This window comes from Molossus molossus, unplaced genomic scaffold (genome assembly GCF_014108415.1).
Source record: "Molossus molossus isolate mMolMol1 unplaced genomic scaffold, mMolMol1.p scaffold_m16_p_6, whole genome shotgun sequence".
Taxonomy (NCBI): Eukaryota; Metazoa; Chordata; class Mammalia; order Chiroptera; family Molossidae; genus Molossus; species Molossus molossus.
Genome location: NW_023425399.1, coordinates 99939451 through 99955094, shown reverse-complemented (window position 1 = coordinate 99955094; position 15644 = coordinate 99939451). Strand labels below are relative to the sequence as shown.

General features: G+C 34.9%; 1 protein-coding gene across 3 annotated transcripts in view; it reads right to left on the bottom strand.

Moving 5' to 3' along the window:
• SMAD4 (SMAD family member 4) overlaps positions 1-15644 on the bottom strand; it is a 67852-nt gene that overhangs the window by 37343 nt on the left and 14865 nt on the right. For all 3 annotated transcript variants that reach the window (XR_004957020.1, XM_036244217.1, XM_036244218.1), the window contains exons 2-5: positions 8524-8902; positions 6686-6860; positions 6216-6245; positions 1550-1762 (exon numbers count right to left, since the gene is read on the bottom strand). Coding sequence is in view for 2 of the 3 variants with exons in the window: in XM_036244217.1 (XP_036100110.1) it covers positions 1550-1762; positions 6216-6245; positions 6686-6860; positions 8524-8772 (667 nt within the window). In the remaining variant the exon portion in view is untranslated. The remainder of the gene's footprint in view (positions 1-1549; positions 1763-6215; positions 6246-6685; positions 6861-8523; positions 8903-15644) is intronic.

The following is a 15644-nucleotide window of genomic DNA, read 5'->3' as shown; positions in this document are numbered from 1 at the left end:
AATATCAACAAAGGTTAAGTGGCTGTGCTCTAGCACTAAATCTATGCTATAATGTACCTTCTTTAATTCTCCATCACTACTCACTCTCTTTGTCAATTATATTTCCAAACTGGTAAATAAAGAATAGACAGATAACAGAAGCACCAAGTGGCTAAGGGTCCGGGTTCTCGAGTATGTGCTTTATCAATATGACCCACTTAGATTATGTGAGACTATTCTCACATATTTTCACATAGAGACTATATCTAAGTCTCTATGGTGAAGAGTGTCATCTTATATAGCAAATCCAAAAGATACTGTTTTGAAGAGACAAAGTCAATTAAAGAGGGGGTAAAGTTAGTATACTTTACTCAAAAACTCAATTATAGCCCAGCAGGTGTGGCTCAGTGGACTGCGCATCACCCCATGGACTGAGAAGTCCCAGTTTGATTCCTGGTCAGGGCACATGTCTGGGTTGTGGGTTCAATCCCCAGTAGGGGGCATGCAGGAGGCAGCTGATAGATGTTTCTTTCTCACATTGATATTTCTATCTCTCTCCCTTCCTCTCTTTAAATAATCAATAAAACATTTTTAAAAACTCAATATATAAATCAGTTCTCCATTTTTCTCAAATATCAAATTTCTATATTGAATTTGATCTGATATTAAACAGAATAATGCTTCCTTTGGTAGCAGCTAACAAAGTATCAGTCCAGATCAACATCTAGTGCTAGCAACCAGTGCAAATAAGAATATATACATGCCAAGAACCTGCTGTGTGATTACTTTTACGAAACTACTCTAAGCATCACACTGTCCAACCTTTGATGACTATAAAAATAAGTAACGGTAGTAACAGAACAGGTCATTATTGCCTTGATCAAGCCCCAAGAAAAGCTGAACCTAATAGTCCTGTGGCAGAGAAGGTGACACCTCTATTATGGGAAAAACCTTTAGAAATAGACTTCTTATTTGAAGAAAATGTAGCATTAACTACATAGAATTTAGCTTTATTTCAAATTTGACTAAAATACTTAACATTTATCTTAAGGGATATTAGTTTGTCATGATCCCCTCTTCTAAGTTTGCACAGTCGGAGACTGGGATGACTATTATAAATCAATATTCTGCCAAATAAATCAAAATAAAAACATTGATTAAAGGAAAGTTCACAACTCCATTAATTTAGATTTTTATAAACATGTTGGTTTAAAACTACTTCTTAACTACTTAACTATTTCTCTAAACAGTATCAAGAGGCTTCTTACTTCTGCATGCAATAGTACACATTAGACTATTAATTTAAATATAATCAAAATCATTACTTAAATTCTAAGTCATTACTTAAAAGTCTATGTGACTATACACCAACATAAAAATGTTTAAATAAACTAAAAACCAATTTTTCCAGGACCAACCCAAAAACCTATTTAATACTTGTTTACCAATGAACGATACCATAGGACTTTTAATTATTACTTACTTGGAGTTTTCCTCCAAGTGACTAAATATAAATATACAATGGTTAGGGAAATTCAACTTGCTGACTACATCTGATTCTCCAACTCACTTGTGGAAGCCACAGGAATGTTGGGAAAGTTGGTGGTGCTGGTAGCATTAGACTCAGATGGAGCTAACAGAGCTGGGGTGTTGTATGTCTCCGTTGATGCACGATTACTTGGTGGATGCTGGATAGTTTGAATTGAATGCCCTTCAGTGGATAACGATGGCTGTCCCTCAAAGTCATGAACATATTCATCCTTCACCAACATACTTGGTGGAGCTATATAGAAAATTAAGCATATTTTTAAATCTTATAAGCTTCTATTCCCAGAAAAAAAATTATAAGTAATATGACAACACCTAAAATCAATGATAGTATAAAATAACTCAGAATTTTTTCACAATATTTTAAAAGCATACTACTTTATCAGCAAAAGGTATTTATTTAAAGTTACTGGCATCAGATATATTCTATCAGTCAATTTGACAGACCTCTTTGAAATCTGAAGCTACACTATATTCCAGTAATTTGCAGCACTGGTCCCGAAGAGGTAGTCCTTAGTTTCTTGATTAACCTAGAAATAATAATCACCTTAAATATAACATGAGGTAGACGAAAACCGAATGGCTGGGGAAAATATTTATCCGGATGAGAAGACCAAATTGAGATTGAGTACGAAGCTGTATCTTTTTGCTGATTTCACACACTGTAAAAGTATGAGTGGGATCTGATAGCTATCCAATTCCAGGATCCAGAATTATTAAGTAACATAGTCTTTGAAAGTGAAGTATACTGAATGTCCCTGAAGGGTTAGAACCAGAGAGAAAAATCCTAAATGCTAAGTCAAACTGAAATTTCCTTCTAGAAACCCAACCTAAATAATGATGTTTGATAAGTATGTGGTGTGAAAAAAAACTTAATAATCAACATCTTTCATCTATGTGGGCTAGACTCTAGCTATACAACATAACACCTTTCCTTGAACAAACCAGGAAATAGGGTTTGTTATGAGGAAAAAAGCAAACAGAAACTGTATCTATAATGTCAGATGTTCTCTACCCAAAATCCCCATATCTGTTCTTGGGCTATCGTTTTAGGGTTTTTTATCCGTAGCAAATAATCCTTTATTGCTTCTGAACACTACCCCAGAATTTTATAAACTACTGAACTCTAATACTAGGTTCTCTTCGTAGAGCAGTTAATAGTCCACAAAGACATTCTGTTTTCCATTAAGAATCAGCATATAGCAATCCTTATCTTTCCCTATGTCAATCTTTTAAAAACCTTACACATAAATACCAATTATTACATGACTATATTTTCATTAAACTGAGAATATTTCAATGCAGTAAGAATACTCCATTGTTCAAATTTCTATGTACAATCTGTTAAAGGATTTTCATGAATCAAAAGTCATGAAAACATTGGTAATTTTAAGACACATAAATTCATTCCAAAGTTTCTCTTTAGAAAATTCGACAAAAACAGGAAAATAACCAAAAGGATACTTGACACATCATTACATATCAGCAAAAAAACTGAACCCAACCTACTCATCACTAATGTTGGCCAAATTATAAAAATACAAAGTTTGGGACATAAAGTGGATATGGGTGTATTTATTCAATCTGTTTTTAAAATTACACTCTTCAACAAAGTTCTGTGATTTTCTTATATAGATCCTGATGTCTCTAATTCCTGGGCATTTTAGTGTTTTTTTGCTGTTATAGTGACTAGGATCTTTTTACCAAGACACTGATACTGCTAATACACATAAGGAGAAAACTACTGATATGAGGATATAGCCAGTCGAACTGATACTCATTGCTTCTACTTTCCAGTAGACTCTTCGGGTTAATGTGCAGTCATAACAACTGAATCTTGATTTTAAAGAGATTTTAAAGAAGCATGCCTCATAACTTTCTCTTGCCTAATTTCTTGGCTAAAGTTTTCCAAATGTACATTTGGGACCTCTACCAGCCTCCAGGTCTCTAAATCAAATAACTTAAAACATATGTCTTTTAGGTAAAACTGTAGGCATCAACAAGACAGATGTCTGCAATATATTTTTGTCAAGAGAAAAAAAATAGGTTACAAAACACTATTGTACACTAGGATCACATGCATGTTTAAAAAATTATATACCATAAGTGAAAAAGTAAGGTCCAGAAAAGTACACAATACGCTCTTTGTGAAATAAAGGAGGGAAATAGTACACGTATTTTTTGCATAAAGAAATCCTGGAAGGAAACACCAGAAACTAATAAAAGTGATTACCTGAGGTGGGGGGGAATGGGGGCAGGGGTGGGAGCACTTCTTTTCACTGTATACCTTTTTATAGTATTTTGATTTATGGACCATGTATTGCCTATTCAAAAAAATAAAATTAAAAAAACATATAGTATATATTTTTAAAGTCTAGAAAAATAGACACCAAACTATTAAGTATTTCTCTTAATGGAGCAGCATTCAACAAATTCATTTGCTAAAAAAAATATATATATATATATATATATATGTATATATATTTATTGAGCACTTATGTTCCAGGCACTGTTCTAGCACTTGGGATACACCAAATAAACAAAAGAAAGATCGATGCCCTCATGGAGCTTGCAGTCTTTTATAATATGTTTCTATTGTTCAAATATCTAAGAGTGAGCAAACATTACTCTAGCTCCTCCTAGCTGTCTAATCTTGGACAAGTTCCTTGACCTCTCCAGGTACCAGTCTCTTCATTTTTGATAAAGTGTGGATAATGCCACCTACCATGTAGGGGTATTGTGAGGATGATGATACAATACTTATAAACCATTTAGCTCAGTACCTGATACAAAATGAGTACTTAGAATTCGCTATTATAATTTAACCATATTTTTAAGAGTGGTCATACATGTACATAGTTATTGTAAAATGTTCATTGAGGGTTAAGGAATGTATAAGGAACAGAAAAGCTGAAGCCACCGGGCTCATCCTAGTCTGTACTCTTTATCACCACCAGCAGGTAAGCCATGTACTTGTCTGATGGTACTGTCACTGTCTTTTTTACCTTTTCTTTCCTCCATTAGACTATGAGCTCTCTAAGTGGAGAAAATATACCTTACTTATCCTATTGTCCCTAGAATCTAACACAGTACCAAGCAATATATGCTCATTAAATATTTGTTAAAATGAATACAAAGGTTGATTTGGTCATGGAAAGTTTCACAGAAGAGATGAGACCAGCTGGAAATGATTACCACCATAATCCTAACTCAAAAGTGAAAGAATTAACCCATTTTCTTAACTTTTAATTACCTGGTCTTGTATTATTTCTTTGACCAAATTTAGAAGGAGCTGTGAGAAATGCCTGTTTTCTGAGGAAATAAGCCTTTGAAGTCAGCCTTTACATAATCAAGAGTAGGGGGATCTACAAGGCTAAAGACAGCCCTAGAGCCACTAAAAAGAGGCTATTAATCCACACAATCCCATCAAAAATAAGTACTCAGTAACAGCAGTCTTTCGGATAGGAAAGGAGTGTGATGAGTTCTGAGAATTGGATTCCCTCACAACCACCTCCCTAGGAAGATTCTGATAATTGTTATCACTACAGTTTCCCAAACCCTAATACCCCAAGAGCTAAATGCTTCAATTCTCCAAAAACATGGAGAATGGTGAAGAATGGGAAGTGACATGGTATCAATATCTGTTGTGATAGGGCTTTAACCAATGTTAAAGCTACTATTCCCAGACCACCACAGCAGCTTCCATTACCAACCCACTGTTCTCAGAAACCTATTAATCATTAACAAGTACTCAAGGCACTCAAGTCTTCTATTACCAGTGACATGAAAGAAAAATGGAGAATAAAAACAAGTTGACTATCATGGTATTTCTAAATTTTGTTTAAGGTCAGAAGATATTTCTGATCCACTTCTAAGATTTTTCAACAGAAGAGGTGCTGAGCCACTAATTTCCCTCCAGAACAATGGCACACCTTTTTAAGGGGTTAGTGGTTCTTCATCAGAGTTTCTCTGCAAACTAATTAGTTATTACAGAATTTTGAGTTTATTAACATGTTCTAAGTAACAGAGCTAAAGTTTTAACAGATCTCTGTTCTAAAAAAATATTACATTAAAAATAAAACAGAACACACGCACACCCATTTGTTAAATTTCCCACCTCAAAACACTTTCTCCTTTTTTAAAACAGGACTAGATATCTGTGATCAGCATATACTTTAAAGTACCCTTGTTTTGTTTACTCAAAATAAACAAGATTAAAAAATATTAATATATGTAGTTTTAAATCATTCTTAAAATTACCTATCATTCATAAAAATAAGTTAGGCTGAAAAGAAGATTAGAATACTGGTATTTTTTTTTTTTAATGTTATACATGATTCCAAATTACCAAACATTACAAGTATTTATACCCATTTAAACTAGCTCTGTGAGATTTTCTTCCAAAATAACTAGTTTTAACCTATTCAAAAAATATTCTTTCTTTGTATGTTTTATGTTCCCCTATTGTATTTTTATACTTTAGTTCATAAATAGCAGTTCAAATCCAAAGAGCCAACAGTTTATTTAAATACAGTTTTAAATGTTGATGCATGCACCCCCCCCCAAATCTACATTTCCAAAGCAAGTTTTTTTCTCATAAATGTTACCAGTACCCACAATTTCTAAGTAAATAAAAAATAGAAAGGACAGAATAAAAGAAAACAGAGTATAAGAAACAGATTACTTACCATTACTCTGCAGTGTTAATCCTGAGAGATCTTAATTTTTTAAAGGGGAAAAGAAAATGAAACATTAATCATTACCATAAAAATATTTTCTTGTATATAATATTAAATATTATATTTAATATTACAGAATGTAAAATATAAGCCAGAGTTAAAACTTCACGAACCATTTCAATTCAAAAATAGATGCTATTTAACAATACACGTAATATTCAACTCTATCATGCTTTCCATCTTATTTTTTAAAAACATTCTAAATGGGCAAAACACCAACTTAGTTTTAGCAATCAAAATGTAAGTTTGTTTCAGAGTTGAAATTTAAATACTTATATTTCATTTAAAAATGTCTGATTCTTTAATCTTAGCTGAAGTTCTGGGCTACTTCCAAATTTATAATTTAATTTAGAAAAATTAAAACACTATTGGGATCTTTTCCCTTTGTGCTTTTAAGGATAAAAGCAAAGTCTACTTACCAATTCCAGGTGATACAACTCGTTCATAGTGATATGGATTCACACAGACACTATCACATTTTAAGTCAAATGCATACTGACAATATTTAACATGTTTTAGTTCATTTTTGTGAAGATCAGGCCACCTCCAGAGACGGGCATAGATCACATGAGGAAATCCTTTCCGACCAGCCACCTAGAAAAAATAAACAACCATTTATTGAGCATCAGGTATGTATCATGCATTACATAAGGCACTTTATACATGTTCTCATTTCATCCTTACAATCCTATAAAGTCAGTATTTTAATACCCATTTCATAAATGAGAAAAACAAAGCTCAAAATAACTTAATTGGCCATGGTTACAAAACAGTGAGCTCAGGTATGATTTCAAGGCCTGTGCTTGGGTTTTAAAGATGCAAAAAAAATGAGTCTGTTGTAGAAAGTATGCCTAAAATCTAGAAATAAAAATCTGAAATCTAGCCCTGGCCGGTTTGGCTCAGCGGTTAGAGCGTCCGCCTGCGGTCCGGAGAGACCCAGGCTAATTATATGTTCCCACCTACATGAATTTCTGGGGTGTTTGAAAGTGTTATGGGAAGCAAGATAATTCTTCAAAGTCCCTCACATTGTAGGATGGCATGCCTGGCCCCCATCCACCAAAGCTCTTCCCACTAATTTCCACAATATCCCTTAAGGAGCAGTACTTATTCCATTGAGAACCAATGATGTAGAAGATCCAAATATATTACACTACCTAATAGATGCTAAAAAAGGTAGGTGTTGCCTTGGCCGATTTGGCTCAGCGGTTAGAGCATTGGCCTGCGGTCCAGAGAGACCCCAGGGTTCGGTTCCCGCTAAGGGCACGTACCTCGGTTACAGTTTGTCCCCGGCCCTGGTTGGGTCGTATGGGTGGCAGCCACTCGATGTGTCCCTTTCACATCGATGTTTCCCTCTCTCTCTCTTCCTCCCACTCTATCTGTACAAAAAAATGGAAAAATGTCCTCCGGTGAGGATAAAAAAAAAAAAAAAAAAAAATCTGAAATCTAACGACATAAGATCTCTGTATGTTTCTTTATAAGTATTAAGCACAGATATCTTATGTAGTTCTACATAAAAAATAAAAAATATGACCAGTCAAAACAAAAGGTAAAGAAAATTTGTATCCCGGCTGGTGTGGCTCAGTGGTTGAGCGTTGACCCATGCACCAAGAAAGAGGTCACCAGTTCCATTCCTGGTCAGGGCACAAGCCCAGGTTGTGGGCCAAATGCCCAGTGGGGGGCATGCAGGAGGGCAGCCAATCGATGTTCTCTCTCATCGATGTTTCTATCTCTCTGTCGCTCTCCCTTCCTCTCTCTCTAAAAATCAATACAAAAAAAAAAATTTTTTTTAAAAAGGAAACTTGTAATATATAAGCCTTTTAACTCAAGTTTTAAAGATATACTTGAATTATTTTAGATTGTTTTTAATATAAAAGTACCAAACATACAATATCAGATTTCTAAATTATAAAAGAACCAAGTATAACTTGGGTTCTTAAAATGTGCATATAATACCAAAAAAAGGAGAGAGAAAAAAAGCTATAAGGATGAACACCAAAAAGTGCTCAAGGTGTGGGTTTTCTTTTGCCTTTTATTTTTATGTTCCAAATTTTCTACATTTAACTTTATCAGAACTTAAAAAATATATCTTTACTATATGGAATACATATTCTCTCATACATTCCCATAATGCATATTGGTACAAGAGGTATAATATCTAAAGAGATGGAGCAAGAATTAAATTATCCCAAAGAAACAAAAAGAATTGTTTTATTCTGCCACTACAGAAGATATATGAAAACTCTAGCACAAAACTAACCTGAAGTCTTCCATCCAATGTTCTCTGGATAGTAACACATTTGCTAGGATGAGCTCCATTTGTAGTAATGGCTGTTATTAAAGAATCCAATTCATCTTTTTTCTCCTTCAGCTTCTTTACTAAACTTTCAATTGCTCTTTTTGCAAATGTTTCACTCTCTCCACCTTGTCTATGGCACATCAAACTATGTACAATGCTCAGACAGGCATCATTACTTGTTGGTGTATTCGTAATAGACATATTGTCCATTTGTTAAAGTTATTTCTTTTAAATCAAATATGTCTCCAATATCCAGAGCAGTTTTGATCTTTTGGAAGCAGCGAAAAACACTGGCTAATGTTGCAAGGTAAACTGTTAAACATGTGGAATTCAGGATAACCTTAAAAAAAAAAAAAAAAAAAAAAAAAAGACAGATATTAGAACACATTTTATGAAGTAGATTCAATTACTTGGGAAAAGATGGAACTGATCCAGTTAAGTCAAAGACTCAATGCACATAATTAAAATTTGGTGCTTAAATTTTTAAATGGCAATTAAAATGTTGCTGTTTTTGACATTCAAAAATATTAAAGTTAGGCCTTCTCATTATTATAGAAGAATGCTCAATCAATGCTTGTCAACAATGCTTGTTGACTGTATTAGTCATCCTAAAGTAAAATCTTAGTACTTTTAAAAAGAAATACTTATGAAGACCAGCACTTAAAAACATTCTTGATAAACAACTAATTAAATCCAATAGTCTATCACTAACACACATGAAAAATTCACTTTCACCTAGTACCAAATACCGTTTAACAGTTAACAACATCCATCTTTGTTAAAAGAGACTACTGACAACAATGAAACAGTAACAGTTTTTAAATGGGCAAAGGATTTTAATACTCATTTCTAAAAGCATGGCCATAAGGCACATGAAAAATGCTCAACGTCATTAGGGAAATGCAAATCAAAACCACAAGGAGATACCACTTGTGGGTGATATCACACCCACTGGTTAGATAATTCAAAAGGATATACAAAGATAGACAAATACTATAAGATTTCACTTATATGTAGAATCTATCTAACAAAATAAACAAAATAGAAACAGACTAACAGATACAGAAAACAGACTGACATGCTGTCAGAGTGAAGAAAGGGTGGGTGAAAAAGGTGAAGGGATTAAGCAAAAAAAAACCCCAAAACCAAAAAACAACTTCTTAGATACAGACAACAGCATGGTTGGTGATTACCAGAGGGAACGGGGATGAAAGGAGGTAAAAGAAGGTAAAGGATGAAAGAAGACCTGACTTTGGGTGGTGAACACGTAATACAATATACAGATGCTGTATTATAGAACTGTATACTTGAAACCTATATAATTTTATTAACCAATATCACCCCAAGAAAATCACTAAAAAAAGTTTTTTTAAAGGATATACCATAAGTATTGGCAAGGGAGTAGAGAAAATTGAACCCTCCAATATTGTTAGTGGGATTGTAAAACGGTGCAGCCACTTTTGGAAAGTTGTCTGACAATTCCTTAAAATGTTAAACATAGAATTACCCTGGGACCCAGCAATTCCACCCAAGATTACTGAAAACCTATGTCCATACAGAAACCTTTACATAAATGTTCACAGCAGCATCATTCATAACAGCCAAAAGTAAATTCAACCCAAATGTCCATCAACTGATAAATATATAAATGAGTATATCCATACAATGTAATATTATTCAGTCATAAAAAGGAAGTAAATACTGATACCTGCTACAACATGGATGAACCTGGAAAACATGCTAAGTGAAAGAAGCCAGTCACAAATGGTCACATATCCACTAATCTAATTTATACAAAACATCCAGAATAGGCAAATCCAGAAAAACAAAAAATAGTTTAGTGGTTGCCAGAGGCTTGGGGGAAGAGGAATGAGGAGTGACTGCTAATGGGTATGGAATATCTTTTAGGGGTAATGAAAATATTCTAAAATTTATAGCTATGATGCACAACTCTACACTATAGTGAAAACCATTGAAATGTACACTTTTAAAGGATGAGTTTTATAATATGTGAATTATATTTCAATAAAGTTATTTTTAACTGGGCCCTGGCCAGGTGACTCAGTTGGTTGGAGTGTCGTCCCCTACACCAAAAAGGTTGGCAGTTCCAAATCTTGGTCAGGGCACATACCTAGGTTTCAGGTTTGATCTCAGTTGGGGAAAGGTAAGGTAAACCATCAATGTTTTTCTCTCATATCAATGTTTCTTTCTTTCTTCCTTTTTTTCTTTCTCCAACTCCTCCCCACCCCCCAAATTAATAAAAACATATCTTTGGGTGAGGATTTAAAAAAGACCAATGAATTCCTCAAAAGATTTTACCTGTAAAACTAACACAAATTATTTTTCCTTTTTTTATAAATATATTTTATTTACTGATTTTTAGAGAAAGAGAAGGGAGAGATAGAAACATCCATGGGAGAGAACCATGATCGGCTGCCTCCTGTACTCCCCCTACTGGGGACCAAGTTGCAACCCAGACATGTACTCTGACCAGAAATTAAACCGGCAACCTTTCAGAGAACGGAGAATGCCCAACCAACTGAGCCACACGGGCCAGGGCAATTGTTTTCAAAACAAATTAAAATACAGAAAATAAGTATTAATGAAGAATCCATTCAATATTTACAAAACTAAAGTAACTTATCTGACCTCAAGTTCCCACATGAAATAAGAAAAGGCCATCAGTCTAAGAATAATGACATACAGCAGGAGTGGAGGCTGCACTTTGTATACTGGGTTGTTTTTCTTTGTTTGTCGATGTTATTGCATTCCATGCTTATTTGGCTTTTATTTTCTTTTGCTATTTACTCAAATCTTTAAAAATCCACCCCCCTCCCTGGCCGGTTTGACTCAGGGATTAGAGCATCGGCCTGTGGTCCAGAGAGAGCTGGGTTTGGTTCCCACTAAGGCATGTACCTCAGTTGCTGTTTGTCCCTGACCCTGGTTGGGTCGTGCGGGAGGCAGCCACTCGATGTGTCCCTTTCACATCGATGTTTCTCTCTCTCTCTCTCTCTCTCTCTCCTCTCCCTCCCTCCCACTCTATCTGAAAAAAATCCACCCCAAATAAATAAAACTAACTCATCAATCTATACCAAAACCAGTTTCTCTTCTGATGACCTTTATTTTTAAAGCATTAATTCCATTCAATTAGCCAACATGGAAAGCTTTGTAAATCATCTCTGACCTATCTCTCTTTCACTACCCCACATTCTCTCACAAAGTTGCATAATTCTTTATCTTAGTCATTTCTATCAGTTTCCTCCTTTCTATTCTCCTTGGCACTGTTATAGTTTGGGGCATCCTTAGAATTTATATCAATCATTTGGTATTTAACATGTGTTCCCCATTACTGTTATCTGTTTTACATTAATGTCTATCTCCTCAACTAATTATAAGCCCCATGCAGAGAAGCAATTTTTCTTCTATCTTTGAATACTTACCATGTGCATACATTAAATAAATACATGTCTGAAGGTATACTTTCCAGATAACCAAAGTGAACCTACATGGGGGATTTTGGATTAGAATCTGAGCCCTCACACTAAGTAGTTGGACAAATTAAGTTACTCAATCTCTCTGAATCTGGATTAAAAGGAGAGTATATAGAACTCGGTTGAGAAAATCTATAGTATAAAGTTCCTAGCACATAAGGTTCAGTAAAAAGCAGCTATTATCTGAATACTAAAATGTTTATTTTAATTGTTTTAAAAAGATTTATTTTTCTAAAACATATTAGGCATTTTTCTGCACTTTCTCCTATTAAAACTTTATTAAAGAAAATCTAGGAGGGCAGGGACTGAAGTAAGTAAACTACTCAACCAAGGACTCACAACTCAAAAGGTATATAGGAGCCAAGCAAATTTTATAAATGAATAAAATGTGGTAGGTGTAAAGAAAAGTACAGAGAGGAGTACAAGTGCATGCTCATTTACATGGGAAGCCACTATTCACTTCTGGCAGAAGTGTGACATTTCTGAATGCTAGCCCATGCTGCCAGATCTTCAATGTCCATTTGTATATGAAATCTCATTTGTAAGTACTGGCAATTTATTTGTGAGGAAAGGGGAGGAAAAAAGAGGGAGAGAGAGAAACCACTGTGTATGACAAACAAAATACATTTTTGACTCAAATCTGGCCCAAGAGTACCACCACCAGTTTGAACTTTGAATGCCAACTCATAACAATTTTAATTTCTAGACTGAAAGCTCTAGGGGACAGTGATTGTATTTGTCTTATTCATCAGTATACACCCAATTCCTAGTACATGTACATGCTCCTTAAAGCTTTTTAAATGAATGTATTTCTTCTGTATCTGCTTTCAGATTCTTTCTCTGCTCTTTTGTATTCAGTACCATATTATCCACCTGTTAAGTCGTAGCCATCCTTCAAATGCCATTTAAATATCTCAGTTTTTCCAAGACCATATCCTAACACACTATCTCCTCTTCCCACAATCCTAGAATAGAATTACTTCCCTGGTCTGTTTACTATATGCTCCCTGTATATTACTTGATCTCTCCCTCAAATTTAAAACATACCCCAATTAAAACAACACATTATATTATAGTTAGTTGATTATGTATTTGTCTCACACTCTGTTGCCACAAATCTAGATGTTCAAAAAAATAGCAACACTTTCTCAGCCTAAAAATTCCCAGCACCATGCAGTTCCTGACATATGCCAGGTAAAAATTTGTGAAGTTACCATAGCTTTTTATTCTGTGGCATTTTCTTGCAACAAATTTTGAAGAGTGCAAATACTTTGTTGTTGAATTCATTTTCTGATATTACATTCCAAAAATATTTGTATCAATTTATAATGTAATTAAAGTGTTTGAGTATAACTATTTCACCATAACCTCACCATCAGATGTGATCATTTCTAAAATTTAAGCTATTCTTTGGGTCTAATGGTAGCTCAAAAACTGCTTTAATTGCACATGTCTTTGAAAACATCTTTGCTTTCTTAAACAGACCTTTTTCATATGTGTTTGTCTTTGTTGTATTCCTAAGACAAGTGCCTAAAACATTATTTAAAAGTTCCTTGTATAAAAAAAAAATCAGCTGTTTAATGTTTTCTTACATTAAACACCTCTACATTGTAATTTTTTAAGAGTGGTATGTAATGACAGTGTACAAGACTCGTATAAATAAAATTATATGTTCTAATTAAAGCTCTAGCAGCATGACTGAAGCTACTTATATCTCTCAATTCTCTCACCTGTACAATGGGAATAATACATGCCTTGCCAACTTTACTGACTTGCTATGGTAATCAAATGCAACAGTGTACATAAAAGCAATCTGGAACCACAAATTGTCCAATCCAACAAAAACTGTATCTACTATGTGCAAATCACTACAGATACAAAACAAGCAGCACATAATCAGAAAGTGTTTCTCAGCTCTATTAGACCAACATCTCATTTTGTAACAATTTATTTATCATCGTTAGCTATCCTGAAACAATTCTCACCTATTTATACATGTTTGAAATTTTAACAATGCCCTAATTGTTATATAAAAAAAAGATGACTATAATAAAGTATTTTAATAAAAGTGCTCCAGCATATCAATATATTTAGAAAATATACTTACATGTACTTACATGTAGATCATCATCAATATGACAACTACAAATGCAAAACTTTCAATTTAGGTGTGTTTTGGCAACTCAAATAGCACAATGGAACTGCAGTTAGTGACATGGATTTTTCAAAATAGTGAACTCCTGATAAAGTTTCAAACTAAACAACTTCAATTAAGAAACCAAATTAAGAGAAACTTCATTTCTGAAAAAATGAGTACATATTAAGATGGAGTTGGGTTCTAGGCTAATTATATGTTTCCACCTACATGAATTTCTGGGGTGTTTGAAAGTGTTATGGGAAGCAAGATAATTCTTCAAAGTCCCTCACATTGTAGGATGGCATGCCTGGCCCCCATCCACCAAAGCTCTTCCCACTAATTTCCACAATATCCCTTAAGGAGCAGTACTTATTCCATTGAGAACCAATGATGTAGAAGATCCAAATATATTACACTACCTAATAGATGCTAAAAGAGGTAGGTGTTGCCTTGGCCGATTTGGCTCAGCGGTTAGAGCATTGGCCTGCGGTCCAGAGAGACCCCAGGGTTCGGTTCCCGCTAAGGGCACGTACCTCGGTTGCAGTTTGTCCCCGGCCCTGGTTGGGTCGTATGGGTGGCAGCCACTCGATGTGTCCCTTTCACATCGATGTTTCTCTCTCTCTCTCTCCCTTTCTCTCCCTCCCACTCTATCTGAACTTTTAAAAAATGGAAGAAATGTCCTCAGGTGAGGATAAAAAAAAAAAAAAAGAGGTAGGTGTTAAAGTGATTTGGGACTATAAATTTCTTTTCTTTACTGATTTTAGAGAGAGAAGGAGAGAGATAGAAACATCAATGAGAGAGAATATTGAATGGCCGCCTTCTTCATTCCCCCCACTGGAGATTTGGCCCACAACCTGGGCATGTGCCCTGACCAGGAATCGAACTGGTGACCTCTTGGTGCATGGGTTGAAGTTCAACCACTGAACCACACCGCCTGGGCTGATTTGGGACTATAAATGAGAAAGCATGGAAAGTCCACATGCTAGTGGGTAAAGGCCAGGGCTACTGCCAAGCATCCTACAATACTCAGGACAACACCTCCCTCCCCAACAAAAATGTATCCAGTCCAAAATGTCAGTAGTGCCAAGGCTGAGAAACCCTGGACCATGCCTAATTTCAAGGTGGGGGAGTGAGAGAGAAAAGTGTAATATTACCATGTGCCAGAAGAGAGCCATCAGATTATTGGTGGAATAGTACCGACGACTACCACATGTGAATAAGAAGTTGCAGGCTAAAGGGAAATCACAGAGTAAGGGTACAGATGTTTTTTCTGGAGTAGGTTCATGAGAGGGAGAAATAAGAGCATTAGATATACATGTGAAAGAAAACTATAGCAAGAGGATGGAAAATAGCTTTGGAAAGCAAAACAGAAAACTAGTTAGAAGACAGTAATCAGAAGAGTGATAGGGCCTAGATAAGAGGCATGGGCAATAAAAACAAAGGGGGAAATCAAT